The following is a 21,205-nucleotide window of genomic DNA, read 5'->3' as shown; positions in this document are numbered from 1 at the left end:
CAATTTAAAGATGTACATATACATATTTGATAATAACTGTTATATTCTAGTGATAATTATCTTTAACCCTAAATTATTATCTTTTGGTAATATTTTTGTCAACTTTGAATTGACAGGTAGATAACCAATTAAGGTTTGTTTTTATTGAAATTACCAAATGAGTATAGCTGCAGGACAATACATATGATAAAAGATTAATCAGACATTCAAAATTTCTCTAATTAACACAAACTAAATTAAAAGTTGGGGAAAAAAATCTTGTTTAAAATAAGCAAAATTTTGTATGTATTTGGACTGGACATGTAAAATGCAATGATTTTTAGTATTTGAATTTTGTTTACAATTTAATTAAACAATTCTATAAAACTGCACCTTGAAATACAAATAAAGTCTGGAAGAGGTTAGAAGACAAGCAGCAAACTCTTTATAAAGCTTTATTCAATTGAAGTCAAAATAATTCAGAGATCAATCTTGATGAAGGTAATGGGTCAAACCATAGACACAATGTTCATGTATAAATGTATGTATGTAGTGAACTTTCGTGGTTTATTAAATAGATGAGGTTTAAAGTTATCATTTTATAATATATCAAACCTAATCCTTTCTAAAAATTCTATAAAAACTATTAAATGCTATTGAACTTTTATTCATTCACATCATTCAAAAGGTTTTTTTTAATTCATTGTAATCAGATGTAATCATAATTACTTTGCCAATGTATCATTAATTTAATCAGACACTTTCAGAAATGATGTAATCGTTAATTTAATTTAATCGCACAAATGACAAAGTAATTGTAATTTAATCAATTACATTGAAAGTAATCGGACCCATCTCTGCCTCAATTATATTTGTGGGCATGGTGAAGGTCATTTGGAGAATGTTACAAATGGTCAAAATTGGCCCCTAAAATTCCAAGAATTTAACTTCAGTAAATATAGCTATATATAGTAGCCTTTGATGAAAGACTGCAACAAATGTTTGATAATTATAAAATCATCAATTTCTAAATAAAGCATTTGAACTTAAAATGTGGCTGAACAATAATTAAATGTCATACTTTCAAAGCTTTAAACATTGACTAAATCAAACAGAGGACAAAAGCTTTACACATTGACGAAAACAAACAGCAGACAAATAAAAAAAGTTGAATCTAAATTTCCATATTAATAAGATGTAGTAAAATTAAATAGTAGTTTTTACTGCTATTGGCCGTTAAGTAAATCTTGTATCATCTGTATTGTTGTTCATTTTTAACTTTTCAAATTTCAAATATAATTCTTAAGATAAAAGGCAACATTGTGAAAATTAGTTTGAAATTCATTTAAGGCATATCATCTGAAATTTTTCAAAATAACATAAAAACTTTTTATTCGCAAGTATCAATCAAATCATATTTAAATCTACTTACAGTTTGAACATAATTCCAAAGGAAGTGATGCTTCATTTCCCTAAAACAGATAAAAGCAATAAGTTAAAATTGAGAATTGGGAATGTGTCACACAAAGAGATAACCTGCCCAAAGAGCAGAAAACAGCAAAAGCCACCAATGGGTATTCCACACAGTGAGAAAATCCCACATCTAGAGGCAGGCTTTATCTGGCCCTTAAACAAAATATGTATATATTATAATGACTTGAGACTGGCAGCTGATTTTATAATAACATAAACATATGTCATAGCAATATTTACTTGATATGTATTTGAAAGAATCGACGCCGGTTCCTCAAATCAACGTTCTAATCTGACTCCACATTCTCAAATCTACATCCAATATTGTGATACTCTTAGCGTGTCCAATTTGAATCGATGTCATGTATTGCCAAACAGATGTATCCAACAATATGTCATGGGATATTATGGATACCCATACCAACAACATCACAGCTAAAGCAAACAAGATGTTAGGCTTTTTACGAAGAAACTTGAAAATTAATCAGGAAGAAACAAAAAGTTTGGCTCGCAAAAACAATGGTACGATAAAACTTCTAATACGGCTCTTCAGTTTGGTCCCCTTTAACACCCAAAAACAAAAAAAATAATATTGAAAAGGTACAAAGAACATGAAGAAGGACCACATTACGTCACCAACAAGTACCATAACACCAGTAGTGCCACTTCCATGATTGACGATCTTAAATGGAAGTCACTAGAAACTCGCAGAAACATTAATCAAGTAACTATAATGTCTGAGATCACACACCAACTTATAGCAGTCGATTCAAATCTTTACCTCACACCACAGCCAGATAAAAACACCAGACTCACTATAGAGGGTGGTAAAGGGGGGCCCTCAACACGGAAACAGGTGAAATAAAAATGGCAAAAACGTTGCACGGAAAATAAAAATCGGAAAAAACGAAGCACGAGAAATAAAATAGTAAAAATTTATGTAAAAAGTAAAATAATTTATTAATCAGCCGTTCTTGGAGATCATCTAGCCATTATATATGATGGACATGATGACCCTACAGTCACATTTTAGCGTCGGCTAGTCGCAACTGATTTGAAAGAAAAATATTATTCATAATAGATCATAATAATTAATTATAGCAATTTTAAATATTCTGCATGGGAACACATAATTTAAATCAATCTCCAGACTGACCGGGGCTTTGAATTTAATCCCGGCCGTACTCTTAATCAATTGCAGGACAAGCACGAGAAATTAAGAGTAATGACACGAAACACGGAAAATAAATAAAGGAGAACACGAGGCACGCACGTCGAGCCAAACACGAGAAAACGAGAAATAAAACTTCAAAACACGAAAACACGTGAATTAAAAAGGCGGAAAACGTTGCACGAAAATAACCCTTTACCACCCTCACTATACAATCTCAAACTTTCAGCACCAGAACAGATTACTTTCAGTACAGCTTTTTTCCATACTCAGTTGTACTCTGAAATTTACTTCCACAAAACATCATTAGTGTTTATAATTCTTTGGATCAGTTTAAAAGGATTGGTTTAAAATACTGATCCAAAGCCAGTATATTTAGATATCTACGTACCTTGTTTGTATATACATGTAAGACATGTATTGATGTAAATGTTATTTTTTTTTATTTTTGCACAAATTTAATTTTTGATTACTGGACTCTCAGATTGTTACTTTTTATTAAGTGTCTTTATGCAATGTGCTGATAAATCAACCTACGATGTAGACCTTATAAGGACATTTATTGATATTAAATTAATTATTATGCTGTAAATGTGTTGTCTGTTAGAAAATCTTTCTTTTTGCAATTGATTAATTCACGTATACAGAAGTAATAGTTTCTTAGAAAATGTAGTTGAAGCATCGAGTATTTGACATCGATGAGGTTGTACCCAAAATTTCCCCCTTTTTCCCTGTCCAGTTTCAGAATCATGGACATAAAATTGGTACAAATGAACCAAAATTATTGTATTTTAGAGTGTAGGATACAAAAATCATATCATAACAAATATGCAACATCAAATATGTTTCAATGAGGCACTTATGTTACCATTTTCAACTAAAACTGTATTTCTGTTTCGATCAATTAAATATTTTAGTTCGATATTGACAACTCTAGACGAAACATCCGGGCACTTGAAGCAATTCTATCGAAAAGCGCATGACATACCGGAAAGTTCAAATGTAACTTCCTTTTTTACCGGTGCAATGGCTACAGGGGTACTACACATTGACATACGTGACAATCAATATAGAATCAACGCAATCTTTCCTCAAACAATAAATTTACCTCTGGAAAACTGAAAAACAATAAATAATCTTTGTCTTTTTTTAATTTTGTAGACTCTTTACACATACCCTGACAACTTCAGAGCTTTCAAAGCTCAAATTGCAGCGGAGTACAGCCGTACAACAATCAAGCTTGCAAGTTTCAAGTTCGGTGAAACCAACCAAACTCCAGATTTCTTGTCTAAATTTCCGCTTGGAAAAGTAAGTCGCTTTTTAAATGTGGTCACACATCGAAACATTGATATGGGTAAGATACATATGTGTCGAGAAATAAACTCTGAAAATGCAGACAATATTTTTACGGATTTTGACTAGCAGATGATGGTACATTTGTAGAATTAACAAACATCTGATATGCATATATATGATACTGTCCACTAACGAGCCAGTTCTTTGCATAAAAATTAACATCAAAATTATTTTTATTGATTTTCCTCTTTTTGTAAATTAATTTTTATTTGTTTTTGTTCCTCTAAATACTCAAAAGCTTTTGTTATTTTTAACTTGGCTTGTACTGGTTGACACACATGCACAGTGTATCTGCGTTGACTGCAGATTAACCACATAGAAGTAGAAGTAATTTCAAGAGCTGTACACATAATATTGTATGTCACCTTAAACACCTTATCGCTAATTGACCGCCATTACTGTATACCACATAGGTTCCCACAAAATCTGACACCACAATAGAAAAGTGTATTGCTATTTGAAAATCTGTCCCTATTGACCTGAGAATCTGCCCCATTTTGCCTTGAACTGTTATTGGCGTACAACAAATTGTCAACAATCATTTTTCCATTGTGACGTCAGAAATTTTACATGAATGGTGCCCATAAACACCTTATCTATATTCCAAGCTGACCTAGAGAATTTGTCTGGCTTGAACTATTGATGTCATACAACAATCTTTTCCATTTAGGCGACATATATATTTGTATAATGACCTAAAAATTTCATGGAACCATGGACAAATACAATGTAGCTATAACTTGTATAAGGTGTATTGTACTGCTTACACGTAACAGTCGGGTCAACACATGATTGATCAATTGTTGCTAGTATTTTGCTATATAGTGACAAATATTTGATATTCTTATTGAAAGTTCATAATCTTTTTGTTTGCTTGAATGATAAAAAAATGTAGAACCTTCATCAAAGGCATGTTTGCTGGTTTTTAATGGCAAATGTGTAAGAACTGAAGGCAGAGAAAGGTTTTTTTCTGATCACATGAAGGATTGATACCATTCAACTTTTTCATATTCAGAATAACTACATGTACATGTATTCAAATAAAGTTGTCACATAATTGAATTAGTGGTTAAACTTTCATCTTTCTTGCATTGTCTCTTGCTGAGAAATTTTATCTACATGGCAAAACATGAACTTGTCAGATATTTGTTAAAGGGCAATGTCAGATGGCGGTACATAGACATTTAGTATCCCTTGGCAGATTCAATGACAGTTATACCAACTCCCCTTCTTCCTTATTTGTTCAAGTTTGTGTCTGAATGACTTTCTGTGTTTTTTGCTGCTGATTCAGACCAGGAATTTCCAAGGAGGGGGGGAGGGGTATTTGGACTCGGGAACTCTACTTTAACAGTCACAATTTGTTTTCAAGGGGGGAGGAGTTCGTCCGCAACCCTCGAACCCCCCTGGCTACGGGTATGTGATTTACTTATCCTATACATCGACCCATTGGCATTCTGGATAAGAAAATGTGCATGTAAGACTAAGAGTCAGTGATTTGTCTAGGTAGGGTGACGTCTGGCAAACTCATCTAAGTACACAAAAAATAAAGCTTAATGTGTTGGTTTAGTCCATAGCAGGAGTCAAACAGAATATTTTTTTTACAATTACACTCGGATGGTCCTAGTATAAAGAGTTTTCATCACATTACATACAAATACATAAGATAAGACAAAATTTGGAAAACAAGTTAAAACTAATACAGTAATTGTTGAATAAAGTCACGACAGAACACAAATTGCTATACATTTTCTCTTGATGTGCTTGTAATATTTTCCACTGGACATTAAAATTCATAATCATTATAGTGTGGTAATATTGGGTTCTTGATAGCAAATTAAAAAGAAGTAAAGATGTATGGCAGTGTCATAATGGCGGTCAACACATTAATCCATTGTTACTAGCTTAATGAACATTCAGAATAATAATCATTTAGGAAATTATGTCTTCCAATAAGATGCAACCTTCAAGGCATGTTTGCTGGTTCATATGGCAAATGTGTAAGAACTGAAGGAAGAGCAAGGTTTGTTCTGATCAGATGACCAGGTTAATAAATTTAGGCGTGATCATATTCAGAATAACTACATGCAGTATATTATGGTCCAGAATGATCATGATGTATATTTACTTTCTCTTGTCTTCATAGGATTTAATGTAAAAAAGAAAAAATAACCAACTTTTATCAATAATGCCAATGTTCACATCCCTATTTAAGATTTAGATCTTAATGATTATTATGGAGAGTGGCAATGGAAAATATTAATTTTCACTTGATTATAAATTAAGTAAGATGGATCTAATGTATGTATTTGTAAGTTTTAAAATGTATGTCATTTTATTTTTCAGGTTCCAGCATTTGTTACAGCTGGAGGAGATTGCATATTTGAAAGCAATGCCATTGCACACTTTCGTATGTACTTTATATATTTTATTTTTACTCGCATGAATTACAAAATGTATGCATACAATTAGACATGCACATGCTACGTTAAGTCGGACCACAAAAAAAGAGCAATATGCATGTACTACATCATGTAAATGTAAGCCAGTGTTCTCCCCAGGATTTTTGGATAGCGCTGTGGTAAGCGCGTGATTTTCGACAATTCTCAGTAACTTTGTCGCGGCGCGCGGTTGGTTTGTAATTGATTTGTTATGTGTTTTTCTTATATAATGCTATTGATGTTTTCTCTTGTTATGATGTCCTCATCATGCTCATGGAAGTTACCCCTTTGTTTGCTAATGTTATTGTCTGGATATAGACATGATAGAAGAAAAGTCTTTTTGTCTCCATTGTAAATACATATAATCCTCATATTATCTGTCTATAAAACCCAAGGAGAAGTCTTTTCCATGGTGAGTCTATACCAGACTGCCTAGATGTGAAGATTTCTTATCACTAACAGGTAATGTTGCAGAACATGTAGGACCAACAATAAAGTCATTGTCAGCTTCTGTGAGAAAGTTTTCAATGACAAGATTGGTATTTTTTACATTTACTTTTATTAACATTTCTAGCAAAGTACAACTTTTCAATAAAAATGAGTATAGTATTTCAAAGGAAGAAATGAAATTGCCCTTTTAATAATATTCAAATCATTTTAAAGAGATTTTTTTATTTCAAAGGTGAATTACCAATCAAATACATTATGAATGCCAATTGAAACAACTACCACCTTTAAAGGTTTTGTTTGATAATTTTATAAACATTTGAATACATGCCACCAGATAAGTTTGTCAAGATTTGACAATACTTCTCTTAGGTCTTTCCCTCCCAAATTATCTCCCTTACTGGCTGACATAACTTCCTGTTTACACCTATGTCTTTTTTTTAGCATTAAATACTATTCCTTATCCAAGCCATCCTCTGATTACATTAAATTTAAAGCAATATTTAATTAAGATATATTGATGATTGGTTGACAAATATCGATATTTTATATATATTTACACAAAATTTTCGTTTAGTTTTATTCCCTTATCCATTTGAAAAAGAGCCATGTATGGTCAAGTAATCGTAAAATACGGGCTTATAATGAATCCCTTGATAACAGGGATGCTTCTTTCAAGCAATTCAGTAACTCGAATAATTCAAGCCCTTTCCGTGTCCGATTTTCTCCCACACGAGCAGCCATCGTAGATCAGCGGAATATAACGACTGAATTATTCGGGTTAGCAATACAGGTTCGACAGTTCGGTTGTAAACGCAAAAAAAGTAATGATATAATCGTAGATGGTTCAAAAAATGGACGAGATAACGTTGTCAGAGAAGGGGGTAAAACTTCCCTTAAATATAATTTAGAAATGAACTTTTCAGCACCCGAGACATGTATTATATGTCTCTGTTAGCACTGTCCATTCCTTTCATACGTTTCGGCATCTTTATAAAGCGAAAACATGTAGCAGTGTTCTGTTAACCTTACGACGTTTAACTTGGCTTCACCCAAGCTGGACATCGAGAAAGTGAATTTCTCAAGTCTAGTATCAGCTTGGGGTTTGTTTTTATAATCATATCCTCTTAATTGTTTTCAAAGGGTAAAATTCATTACTGTAGAATTGCTGATTAAACAGGTATTAGTTCGATTGGGTGATAATTAATACTTCAAAGACTAGCTCATTGAAGTCAATTTGATCGTTGTTAAAATCAGTGTTTGTTCAAAGTTCGTTAAACAAGTTTGTGAATGTCGTTGGGAAATACGGTCAATTTATTTCTTCTCATTTCATTCATATATGCCTCTATATATTCATTAAATAGATGTCAATGTTGAAATCTTTGTTTATTTTGATCTCTCAACGACGCCATTTTGTAAAATTTATTAGACTGGTCCCGCGGAGTTACTTTAATAATTCTTTCAAAAATCGTTAACCAGTCAATCACGTGATCCGAAAAGAAAAATAAGCGGGAAATTTAAAAAAAAAAGCGAAAAAAAATATAGCGACGCGGTTGAACGGGATAGCGACGCGGTCAGTGCAATAGGACAGCGGGAAATTGAAATAGCGCTGAAAATCGCGGCGCTAAAACGGCCTGGGGAGAACACTGTAAGCACATCCATTGTTCTTAATCTTCTGGCTATCTTTAAGGAGAATAAACTAATAATGTGTTTGCCAAATAACAAAAAAAATTGATCATTCAGAAAGTTAATCTTAAAATTCTTTGAACAAACAAGGTAAAATTAAAAAAGTGGTGACTGATAATAGTGGAGGCTATCATTGGATTGTATTTTCAGAATTGTAGTGTAAGCAAGAGGTATTAATATTCAACCTCTAAGTTGTTGAAATGATGGCTGATTTAAATGTATGCATGGTGTTGGAAAGGATTCACATGCTTCTATTTAGAAAATTTGACTTCAAGAGACTAGATATTTGAAAAAACTAAAAAACTAATTTCTCAAAGTAGGCATGTTATGGCTGATCAACCCCCATGAAGGTCAAGGTCAAAGCTTGACAGCAGTCTCTGTTGATTTGTGGAAGTGTGCTTACCTAAAGAAGGATTTAAATTCTCAACACAACAACATCTCTCCCTGAAATATGCTTTTTATTTAGCACTGGAAGTTGAACATTTATCATTTAAACATTATATTCATGATATTGGGGTTTAGGTTGCTGAGTGAACTCTGCATTAAAATCTAGCCTTTCAACATTAAGTTTGTGCAGGTGCCCCTACTCCAATCTTAATTGGCTGGGAGTTTTAGATTGCCAGTTTTCCTGATGAAAAGTCATAATTATTGATCTTGTTCTTCATTTCATGAACAAAGGCATATTGATGAATTTCATGAAGTCAATTTTTTTTTTTAGTTGGGAACACTCAGTTGAGGGGTAAGAATGACAAAGATGCATCATTCATCCTACAGTGGATTAATTTTGGTGACAATGAGATTCTTCCAGCATCTTGTACCTGGGTATACCCATGCCTAGGTATTGTGCAGTATAACAAAACGGTATGTAAAATTAAGAGAACAAGATAAGGACATATGTTGCAAATTACAGTTTATCTGTAGAGGTAGAACTGTGAAGTACAAAAATGAAGTACAGGAACATTTCTTGAAAATTTGCTTGCACATCTTGTTAGTGAATTTGAATTGTTTAAATCACAATTTTGTCCAGCTTGATGATTTATGCATTTGCTGATGCTTGTAATTAAAGTTGGAGATATAAAAATTTTGCATTTTAAATTTAAAGGCGGACATGAAGTAAAAAAAAGTTGTAATTCCACAGAAGTAATTTTTTAACCTAACTCAGCAGAGATAATTATTTTATTTCAAATTTGTGTGGTGAAATCCTCATGTTGGAAGAAATAATATTTGTATTGGCATTATTTTTTTTATAGTATGTGTGTAATGAGAAAAGGCAATTTTAAAAATGAACTCATTTGTAAAAACTTGTTGATTTTTTTGTTTAGGAAACAGAGCGTGCTAAGGCCCAGGTGAAGAAAGCTCTGTCTGTGTTAGACAACTACCTGCTGACACGTACATACCTGGTAGGAGAACGCATCACCCAGGCTGACATTAGTGTTGCTTGCAATCTATTGTCCCTGTACAAATATGTAAGTAACTATTGGTAAGATTTGTCTACAAAAATTTGTCAATTACACAGCTAAAGCCAATCCTAATCAATTTGATCTTTTCAATGCATACTAACGGGGGGAAAGTTCATAAACATTATCAATGATTGCTGTTGTCTATAACTGAGTTGTACCATTGTCAGGTTGATTTTCTAGACACCATTTAAATGACTGTGTGGAATTTCTTAATCATAAGAAATCAGGTGGACAAGATATAAATTACACAATTCAGACTTGGGGTAATTGTAATTGTAATCGTTAATCAGCTGTAATTGATTACAATTTTTCAAGTAATCAGTGTAATCATTAATCAGCCAAAAATCTGATTACATGTAATTTAATTTAATCAATTACTTTTCAAAATACCCTGTAATCATGATTACTTTTTGATTACATTCTGATTACAATGAAAAAAATCTAAAATTGTGTTTTTGGTCATTAAATGAACCTCTTTGTTCATATTTGATAAATTTTTAACATACTAAAATGGTTTGGTTACTTTAAGCTTGTCTACTTCAGTAAAAAATAAACTGTTACAGTATTGAAAAGTCATCATTAGCCTAAGCCCTAAGCAGAGACATATAATACAATTATATACCTTTTATCTTAGTAAAAGATATTGTACATACATGTATATTCATCGTTTTATAATGATCTTCATATTAATATTTGATAATAATGTTATATATTCAAGTAACACTTTACTTTAACCTTGAATTATAATCTTTTGTTAATTTTTGTGATTTTTGTCAACTTTGAATTGACAGGTAGGAGACTAATTAAGGTTTGTTTTTATTGCAATTACCAATTGAGTATAGCTGTAGGGAAATATATATGATAAAAGATAAATCAGACATGAAAGTTTATCTAATTAGCACAAACTAAATTAAAAGTTGGACAAATATGTTGTTTAAACTTTTTTTTGTATTTGGACTGGACGTGTAAAATGCAATGGTTTTTAGTACTTTAATACATATTGTTTACAATTTGATTAAACATTTCTATTAAAATTTAACATAGTTTTAACTGGTACAAATGTAACTTTATTTCATCCATATTTAAACTTCCATAAACTGCAACTTGGAATACATATAAATTATGAAAGAGGTCAGAAGACAAACAAAAAAACTCTTTGATTATGATATATCTTTATTAAATTTAATTCAAAATAATTTAGAGAACATTGGTGATAAAGTGTAATGTATATATATGTAGTGAAATTTGGTGTTTATTTAAATAGATGACGTTTAATTTGAAGTTATCATTTTATAATTGAACCAAATAAAATACGTTCTCAAAAATGCTATAGTTATATTAAACGTTTATTCATCCACATCATTCAAAATGTTTGTTTTAAAATTCATTGTAATCAGATGTAATCATGATTACTTTGCCAATGTAATCATTAATTTAATCAGATACTTTCAGAAATGATGTAATCATTAATTTAATTTAATCGTACAAATGACAAAGTAATTGTTATTTAATCAATTACATTGAAAGTAATCGGACCCATCTCTGTTACACATACAGTGACATAGGCAGACATACACCTGATTGAAGGATTGTTTCTAGCCTTTGCTATATAGTGACACATATTTGATATTCATGTTGAAAGTTCATAATCCTTTTATTTTTGTTTGAATGGCTTCCAATAAGGTAGAACCTTCATCAAAGGCATGTTTGCTGGTTTAAAATGGCAAATGTGTAAGAACTGAAGGCAGAGAAATGTTCTTTCTGATCACATGAAATGGTTGATACTGTACAACTTTTTCATATTCAGAATAACTACATGTACATTTATTTAAGAATTGAGTAAGAAAACATACTGCTTGGTGACCAAGTGGTATAACAATTAGAATATACAGTGTGATTGTCAATGAGACATCTTTCCACCATAACCAGATGATGTTGAAATTAGAGGTATCGGTCACTGTATGACCTTCAACAATGATCAAAACCAAGCATAGTAAGCTATAAAAGGTGCAATAGTTAACTTTATCTACTGTATTGATGAAACTTTGATATTCAGATGAAATTTCTATATTAATATAAACATTGATAAGATGCATTCATTACCAAAAAAATGCAGTTACTATACATAGCACATCCATTTTGAAAATTGATAAGAATATGGTTGAGTGAAAATGCTTTGTTTTCCAAGTATTTTGATGATTATTTTAACTATTTAAGGTTAATTATTGTTACAGGTTTTAGATCCCAAGTTTGTAGAGTCTTTCACAAATGTCAACAGATGGTTTAAAACACTTGTTAACCAACCTCAGTTTAAAAAAGTCATTGGAGATTTTAAATTCTGTGAGAAGATGGCAGAATTTGATGGTAATAACAGCATGCATTTCTTCTCTATGAAACTACTGATTCAATTTTAACCGCTATACATGCTTGCTAGCTGGAATGTGAAATCATTATTAGGTTATTATGTATACTACCCTCCTTTCGGAGTAGTTTTGTCCTATAGACAGAAAGATTGGTCATCTGTTAGACCAGTCTACTCTAACAGAAGAGTAGTATACCTAACCAAATAATGATATCACAGTTCAGCTAGCAAGTAAACTTATTAAAGATATTACCTTAACACTCAAGTAATTTGGCTGTAATTGCTTGTATGTATTGTAATGACTGTAGTCATAGAAATAATTCATTCAAACTATCAAATGTGACTGAAAAAAAGAAAAATATTAATCTTGAATGTGCTTTAACAGCTGAATGCTTAAATCTTTCTGTCATTTAACTTTTAAGAAAGAAAAAAAAGTTTTAGAATTTATGCAAATTCAGCAGGCAACAAGCATATAATGTTGTTTTTGAAGTTAAAAAATAGTTTATTTTATTTGTTTAACAATGATTTCACAGCCATTTTGAGATACCACTATAATTTAAATCGTTTAAATTTTTTAAAAAGGTCTCAGAATATCAACAAATTCGGTAGACTACACACATCTTAATTTTTTTTTATTGAATATGAAAATATGTGGTATGATTGCCAATGAGACCACAATCTGCCAGAGACCAAATAAGGTAGACGTAAAGTAATCAACTTACTAGAAGTCTCAAGATATAGTACCATAAGTTCAAACTTAATTATATACTAGTACCACAAGTTCAAACTTAATTTTCTTATGTAAGAATGAAAACTGGATTCCTCACGGCAAATATAACATTGTAATAAATAGAATGTTGTAAATGTGTTGAGGAAAGAAAAACTTGGAACTCCGAGTCTTTATTGGCAAATCTTGTTTCTAAAGTCTACATGTTCCATACATGATTTATAATTCGACTGATTCAAAGGGCCAGTGTCATTACTGTGTGCTATGTCATGAAGATAAGTTTCGAAGTATTGGCTCTTGCTAAATACATTTCTTGGGTGCCTTTTGGAGAGTTTCCAGAATTTGTAATGATAAGCTATAAGGACTTTCAGGTATCTTGATCATTCATGTTATTTATTGCAGACTAAATGAAACTTTTCAACATTGTTCTTCGTTGACCAAAGTTGAAATACTTTTACCAAGAGAAGATGACTCTGGAAGAGGTGCATTTGGTTTACAACAACAATGAATTGGCAATCATTTTGAGATCCTACCATAATTCAATTAATTGATATTTATGCCCCACCTACAATAGCAGAGGGGCATTATGTTTTCTGGTCTGTTTGTCCGTCTGTCTGTCCCACTTCAGGTTAAAAATTTTGGTCAAGGTAGTTTTTGATGAAGTTGAAGTCCAATCAATTTGAAACTTAGTACACGTGTTCCCAATGGTATGATCTTTTTAATTTTAATGCCAAATTAGGCTTTTTACCAATTTTTATGGTCCATTGAACAAGAAAAATGACAGTGTGAGTGCGGCATCCGTGTACATTGGACACATTTTGTTTTTTACTGTTTCAAAAGGTTTTAGAATATCTACAAATTGAGTTGGGGAAAACTCATCTATTTCTTTTTATATGATTATTAAAATAAGATTTGATATAATTGCCAATCAATAAGACAACAATCTAATAGAGAATAAATGAAGTAGATGTTGGCACCATGGAATCATTACTCCTCACGGCAATCATAACATTGTTATAAATACAATGTTGTAAATGTGTTGAGGAAAGAAAAACTTTGAACTCCGAGTCTTTATTAGCAAACATTGTTTCTAAAGTCTACATGTTCCATACATGGTTTTCAGCTCTTATAAGAGGTTTTCTGTTTTGAATGACCATTAAAGTCTACAAATTTACACTTCCAGAACCTTTTATATTCTGAGTACATGATATATTTAATAAGTTATGAGAATAAGCAAATTCATGCCTCTTTTCTTATGGTATAACTGTTGTCTCCCTTTGCCTAACACAGTGCTATAAATACATATTAAAGTATTACTACAAAATATAATTGAAGTACCTTTTAACTTTTTTAGCTAAGAAATATCAGGAACTCCATGGTAAAGCTGATGGTGGAAAGAAAGAAAAGAAACCAGCAGAAAAACCCAAAGCACAACCCAAAAAAGAAAAACCAGCGGTAAAGAAGTTAAAAAGAATTAGATTGAAAGTTGTAAATTGAATACCTTCATATTTTATGTCGTGTGTTGCAAGTAATTTTTTTAACGAGGTGAATAATAAATCCTGACACCTAAAAAGGTGTTGGACTTGGGTGGGCATCAATATGTTTGTTTGAAGTTGTAGCATGACCCTACTGTGCTACATCTTTCAAATTGAATATAGCACATATGTATGTATGATAATTTAGTCAATTTGGTTACTGTGGCGATTTCAAATAGAAAAAAAGCCAAAATGTTATAAAAATATTGAGTTCTTGACTATAACTTCATGCTGAAAAAAAGAATGTTACCTTTAAGTCAACATATGTTCTCAAGCCTAGTCAATATTTTTATACTTTTTTGACTCATTAGGAAATATGTTATTCAAGAAATTGGTATGTTAGTCCATACATATTTCAAACCTTCAGGCTTTATAGAAATATAAATAAAGAGTTATATAGTAGATTTATGTTCTAGATATATTTAATTTGTAGAAAAAAGATGATGATGAAGATGATGATGATGCACCCAAAAAGAATGAGAAAGATCCATTTGCTCCATTTCCTGCAGGGTAAAAATATTGTATATTCTTTTCCTCTTTCCTTCAAGAAAACAAACATTAAAAATAGTTTAAAATTAAGTTTTGGTTTTGTATTAATAATTTAAAGTTTTAGTCGCAAATTAAATGCTTTTAATCAGTTTTGTGAAGTTGTTTTATTGTTAGTTTTGTTATATCTATTCACAATTTCATATTACAATGGCAAAGCATGAATATAGAATTGGTTGTCAGAGGTATTAGATCTTGCATATGTTTCATGGACCTAGACTGTTTTTTTGTCTTCCGAGACAGGAATAACAATGCAATGACTATCAGTCATTTGGCAATGTGTCAACTATTTTTTATACGACCGCAAAATTTGAAAAATTTTTCGTCGTATATTGCTATCACGTTGGCGTCGTCGTCGTCGTCCGGCGTCCGAATACTTTTAGTTTTCGCACTCTAACTTTAGTAAAAGTGAATGGAAATCTATGAAATTTTAAGACAAGGTTTATGACCACAAAAGGAAGGTTGGTATTGATTTTGGGAGTTTTGGTCCCAACATTTTAGGAATTAGGGGCCAAAAAGGGCCCAAATAAGCATTTTCTTGGTTTTCGCACTATAACTTTAGTTTAAGTTAATAGAAATCTATGAAATTTTGACACAAGGTTTATGACCACAAAAGAAAGGTTGGGATTGATTTTGGGAGTTTTGGTTCCAACAGTTTAGGAATTAGGGGCCAAAAAAGGGCCCAAATAAGCATTATTCTAGGTTTTCGCACAATAAATTTAGTTTAAGTAAATAGAAATCAATGAAATTTAAACACAATGTTTATGACCACAAAAGGAAGGTTGGTATTGATTTTGGGAGTTTTGGTCCTAACAGTTTAGGAATAAGGGGCCCAAAGGGTCCAAAATTGAACTTTGTGTGATTTCATCAAAAATTGAATAATTGGGGTTCTTTGATATGCCGAATCTAACTATGTATGTAGATTCTTAACTTTTGGTCCCGTTTTCAAATTGGTCTACATTAAGGTCCAAAGGGTCCAAAATTAAACTTAGTTTGATTTTAACAAAAATTGAATCCTTGGGGTTCTTTGATATGCTGAATTTAAAAATGTACTTAGATTTTTAATTATTGGCCTAGTTTTCAAGTTGGTCCAAATGGGGGTCTAAAATTAAACTTTGTTTGATTTCATCAAAAATTGAATAAATGGGTTCTTTGATATGCAAAATCTAACTGTGTATGTAGATTCTTAATTTTTGGTCCAGTTTTCAAATTGGTCTACATTAAGGTCCAAAGGGTCCAAAATTAAACTAAGTTTGATTTTAACAAAAATTAAATTCTTGGGCTTATTTGATATGCTTTATCTAAATATGTACTTTGATTTTTGATTATGGGCCCAGTTTTCAAGTTGGTCCAAATCAGGATTCCATATGAAATATTGTGCAATAGCAAGAAATTTTCAATTGCACAGTATTGCACAATAGCAAGAAATATCTAATTGCACAATATTGTGCAATAATTGTGCAATAGCAATTAATTTTCAATTGGAGTTATCTTTCTTTGTATAGAATAGTAGTTGATAATATATGTTGGAAATTTGCCAGACATGACTATGATGTCATTTTCTATTTTTATTTGCCAATAACTTTATGTAAATGACTTCATTGGAAATTTGCCAATATAAAATGTTGCTGATGAAGCTTTTTTTCCTTATCTTATCTAAAATGTTTTTAGATAATGTATGTTGGACATTTGCCAGACATGACTATGATGTCATTTTCTATTTTTATTTGCCAATAACTTTATGTAAATAACTTCATTGGAAATTTGCCAATATAAAATGTTGCTGATGAAGTTTTTTTTATTGTTTTATACAATAAACAATGTATATTCACTTTTACTACCAACCAATCTTTACCATTCAGTGATAACAAGCACTTTATTTTACATTTTAATATTTTATGATGTATTTAAAAGAGTAGTTATTGTTGCAAACTCCATTAGAAATTTGAATTGATATCAGTTTTGGAAAAAGGGAAACGGGGATGTGAAAAAAAAGGGGGGGGGGTTAAATTTTTCTCATTTCAGATTTCATAAATAAAAAGAAAATTTCTTCAAACATTTTTTTGAGAGGATTAATATTCAACAGCATAGTGAATTGCTCAAAGGCAAAAAAAAACTTTAAAGTTCATTAGACCACATTCGTTCTGTGTCAGAAACCTATGCTGTGTCATGATCAACTATTTAATTTTAGATTTAAAAAGTTTGAAGAAGAAATCTTTAATTGATTTGTAAAATCTTGACATTTGTTTTGTGTAAAAAAAAAACATGTAATGTCAAAAATTTGATCACAATCCAAATTCAGAGCTGTATCACGCTTGAATGTTTTGTCCATACTTGCCCCAACTGTTCAGGGTTCGACCTCTGCGGTCGTATAAAGCTGCGCCCTGCGGAGCACCTGGTTGTATACTAAATTATTGCATGGTGCACATGTTTCGCATAGTTCATTAGAATTTGACCTAATTTTTGATGTTCAATTTCCATATTTAGGTATGTTTTTTGGATAAGCAATAGAATATCTATATATCTGGTGTATGGTACATTGTATGATTGTAAGGTGTACAATTCTGTCTTGTAGGGTTCATATGACCCTGACCTCATTCACATTTATTGTTAATAAGGTTATTTTATTTAATTGATACAGTAAGTATAATTTAATATTAAACAATTTCAACATACCAGTAATTCAGTCATGATAGGTAAAGGTGAGACATTTCAGTGTGTCACGGTGCAGTCTTGATGCAACTGTATTGTATTTGAACTGTAGTTCTTGTAAAGACAAGTTTAAAATTTCCTTACCAAATTTATAGTGAATACATTGTCCTGACAATGGTTTTAGTCAAGCTCAAAGTCTTTCAAATAACCACACACGCTGAGTCATGATTACAAATCTTCAGAGTCAAAGTGAAAATAGATTTTTGTGATTTTTTTATTGAAGCTTTTTCTTTTTCAGAAAATTCAACATGGACGAATTTAAACGTGAATATTCCAATAAGGACACATTAGAATTTGCACTTCCATATTTTTGGAAAAATTTTGAAAAAGACAATTATTCTATATGGTATTGTGAATACAAGTATAATTCAGAACTTGCCAAAATTTTCATGACCTGCAATTTGATAGGAGGTAAGAGAAATCTAAATTTCTTGCTTAAAAACTTTGTATATATGTAAAATTTTGAAAAAATGGGCTGTAGAACTTGATAGGGACCAAGTTTAATGTGCTAACAAAACTAGTATCCTGTAATGAAGGATTTTTTAAGTTTTATGGTAAGCATTGAAATGTGATAGATATAAGGCCTAAATTAAAATATTGTTTGTTTGCCCTTTTCCGACCCTATGTTTTGAAACAGGGTAGGTAGGTAGGTAAAATATTTTATTTTTTTTCCCCAAAAAAATAACTTGGGTCGGTATATTTTTTGTCATTGGTAGGCAGGTAGGTATAATATTTTATTTTATAGATACAAAATCTTCATAATGTCATTTTTGTCTGTTTTGCTTTTGCTAAAAAGTTTCTGGGACTATTTGTATAATAGTCCCAGGAAGTTTTGAATAAAAAAATATCATGTAGAATGTGAAGTTAATTCATCATGTTCATATGCACTACTATTTTGTTTTCAAATATCAAAATATATTTTCAACGTTTATATGCCTGGAACTTTGAAGAGTTTTAACTTTCACTAATATTCTGTACTACGTACCTTGTTTGCTTACCTCTACCTAAAGGTTTTCTGTAAGAGTTAATATTGTCCTGGTAAAATATGCCTAGGCAGACATACATTACTAATAGAAAAAGTCCCTAGAGTGTTTAAATTTTCGTTTGTGCCTATATGTTGCCAAAAAAATTGCAACAAGACTTGAAACTCAATTGTCACGTATTTTACATCGCATTTATGAATGATATGTATGGAAAACTTGGGCGATTTTACTGCCAAATATTCTCCACTTTAAAGGCGTTTGTCACCTTTGGTTCATGTCAGATATAATGAATATAGCAATACTGGTCGAAAGCATCGTTAACATTATCATCCTGATCAACGGATCACAAATAGGCCAAGGACGTATGTTAGTTATACGTCCTTACAAAAGGCCATCCCTACATAGAATACAACGTCCGTTTACAAAATAGTTTGTACACACGTTGATAGTTTTGTAAATGAACCCTGCTCTTCAAGTTTAAAGATACAGAGTAACGTACATCATATCACGATTTCAAAGCGTTCAACATCGATTTCAAACAAATGCTTTGAAACTATAAATGCAAGTGTTCATGTCAAACGCTCACGTGATATCAAACGGACTAGACGTTAAACGATAAAGGTAAAACCCGAGGATTCTGGTAAAAAAAAGTTTTGAGCGGGAAATACAAATATAAGATTTTTGGTAGGAACGAAAAAATAAAATAAAATAAAATCTTGCTGGTAAATACAAATAAAAGATTTTCAGGTGGAACGAATTTATAGGGTCGGTCGGTAAAGGGCAAATAAAACAATATTTTAATTTAAGCCTAACTTACTATGAATGTTTTAAGGAAAACCGATGTATAGGACGAGAACATGTATGAATATTCCAATAGGACCAATTTATAAATCAGTTTTACAGATGACTGATCTGAACTGACAATACAAACTTCACCAATGACAACCACAAAATAGCACAATAGTGTTGAAAGTGGTTTTAGATACAAATCAGTCAATTGAACATAGGCTAGGTCAAGCAAATATTTTGATAATTTTCTACTATTCATCTTTAAAAGGAAATAAATTTTTAGATGTCAGAATAATATATTGAGTTGGGGTAATTTGGTTATTCAGTCTTTGAAACATTAAAGTGTGCATTATTACGTGTTGGCTAATATGTTTGTAATGTTCATGTAAACAAGACTTGAAATAATTTTCTATTCTATTTTTACAGGATTCTTTCAACGAGTTGAAAAACTGCGAAAGAATGCTTTTGGAAGTATGTGTATATTTGGAGAAGATTACAAAAACAGTATATCAGGTGTATGGTTCTGGAAAGGACCCAAATTAGCATTTGAGGTAGGGCTAAATTGTAACAAGATAGTAATTGAGATGCAAATTTCCCTATTCTGTTTGTATAAATGGGGAGGGGGATATACAATTGTGAAGTCAAATAACTTTCTCTCTTGATATGTGATTAATCACAAGAGATCCAGTTCAATAATCTCAATTTTTTTTTATATATACACTATAACAATCCTTAAAAAAGGGGGGCAACTGGTACCAAAGAGACATCCAAACTCGTAAGTCAAAAAATAAACTGACCACACCATGGTTAAAAAAGACAGACAAACAACAGTACTTAGGGTCGGCGCCAAAAAATTAGGGTCGGTCGGGCAACCGGAAACACACCTATTTTTTTTTTTGGCCTGATTGTCTATACTACACATTTTGAAGGAAAATAACCATTCCAATTTATATCCCCTTCATTCTAAATGCCAGTCGATAGTATTTTTTCTGCAAATTTTCTAATATTGACAAAACAATATTTAAGATAAATAATCATTACTATATATATCTTTTTCTGATATCTCATAAGAAAGCCAGCATAGAAACATGATCTGTCCCGAATAAAGATATGGACACTTGAATTTTTATAATTGAAAATTGAGACTTGTCTTAAAAGATCATTGATGTTTGTTATACATTCCAAGATTGGAATTTTGAAAGTTAAAATAACCAGTTTGTAGAAGTAAGTGGCAACAGAAAAAAACATATTATTGTAAAGAAACCATTCTAATTTACATCTTAATTTCAATACACAATGTATATCATTACAGCTATCTCCTGACTGGCAGATTGACTATGAATCCTATGAATGGAAAAAATTGGACCCAACTACGCCAGAAACAAAGAAAATGGTAGAAGAATACTGGAGTTGGGAAGGAGATTTTGGTGGTAAAAAATTCAATCAAGGAAAAATCTTTAAGTGAAAGGAGACAACTTATTTATTGAACAAACAAGTGCTGGTGAATGTGATTAAAAGAAAAGAAAAAATATTTAAAAAAA

At 31.3% G+C, this 21,205-nt stretch overlaps 2 protein-coding genes across 4 annotated transcripts in view; one reads left to right on the top strand and one right to left on the bottom strand.

Moving 5' to 3' along the window:
- Positions 1-3,607, bottom strand: part of LOC139516936 (calcineurin subunit B type 1) — a 22,008-nt gene extending 18,401 nt beyond the window's left edge. For all 3 annotated transcript variants that reach the window (XR_011663058.1, XM_071307415.1, XM_071307414.1), the window contains exons 1-2: positions 3,492-3,607; positions 1,412-1,451 (exon numbers count right to left, since the gene is read on the bottom strand). Coding sequence is in view for 2 of the 3 variants with exons in the window: in XM_071307415.1 (XP_071163516.1) it covers positions 1,412-1,451; positions 3,492-3,494 (43 nt within the window). In the remaining variant the exon portion in view is untranslated. The remainder of the gene's footprint in view (positions 1-1,411; positions 1,452-3,491) is intronic.
- LOC139516935 (elongation factor 1-gamma-like) lies at positions 3,543-21,205 on the top strand. The gene is made up of 11 exons (XM_071307413.1): positions 3,543-3,661; positions 3,785-3,931; positions 6,323-6,386; positions 9,269-9,411; positions 9,873-10,016; positions 12,245-12,374; positions 14,454-14,554; positions 15,068-15,144; positions 18,131-18,303; positions 20,091-20,215; positions 20,977-21,205. Exons 1-11 carry the CDS (start codon positions 3,650-3,652, stop codon positions 21,127-21,129), a joined length of 1,269 nt encoding a protein of 422 aa, XP_071163514.1. The 5' UTR covers positions 3,543-3,649; the 3' UTR covers positions 21,130-21,205.

This window comes from Mytilus edulis, chromosome 3 (genome assembly GCF_963676685.1).
Source record: "Mytilus edulis chromosome 3, xbMytEdul2.2, whole genome shotgun sequence".
In the NCBI taxonomy this organism is placed as follows: domain Eukaryota; kingdom Metazoa; phylum Mollusca; class Bivalvia; order Mytilida; family Mytilidae; genus Mytilus; species Mytilus edulis.
The sequence above is the reverse complement of the archived record's forward strand: the minus strand, read 5'-3'. Positions and strand labels throughout refer to the sequence as shown.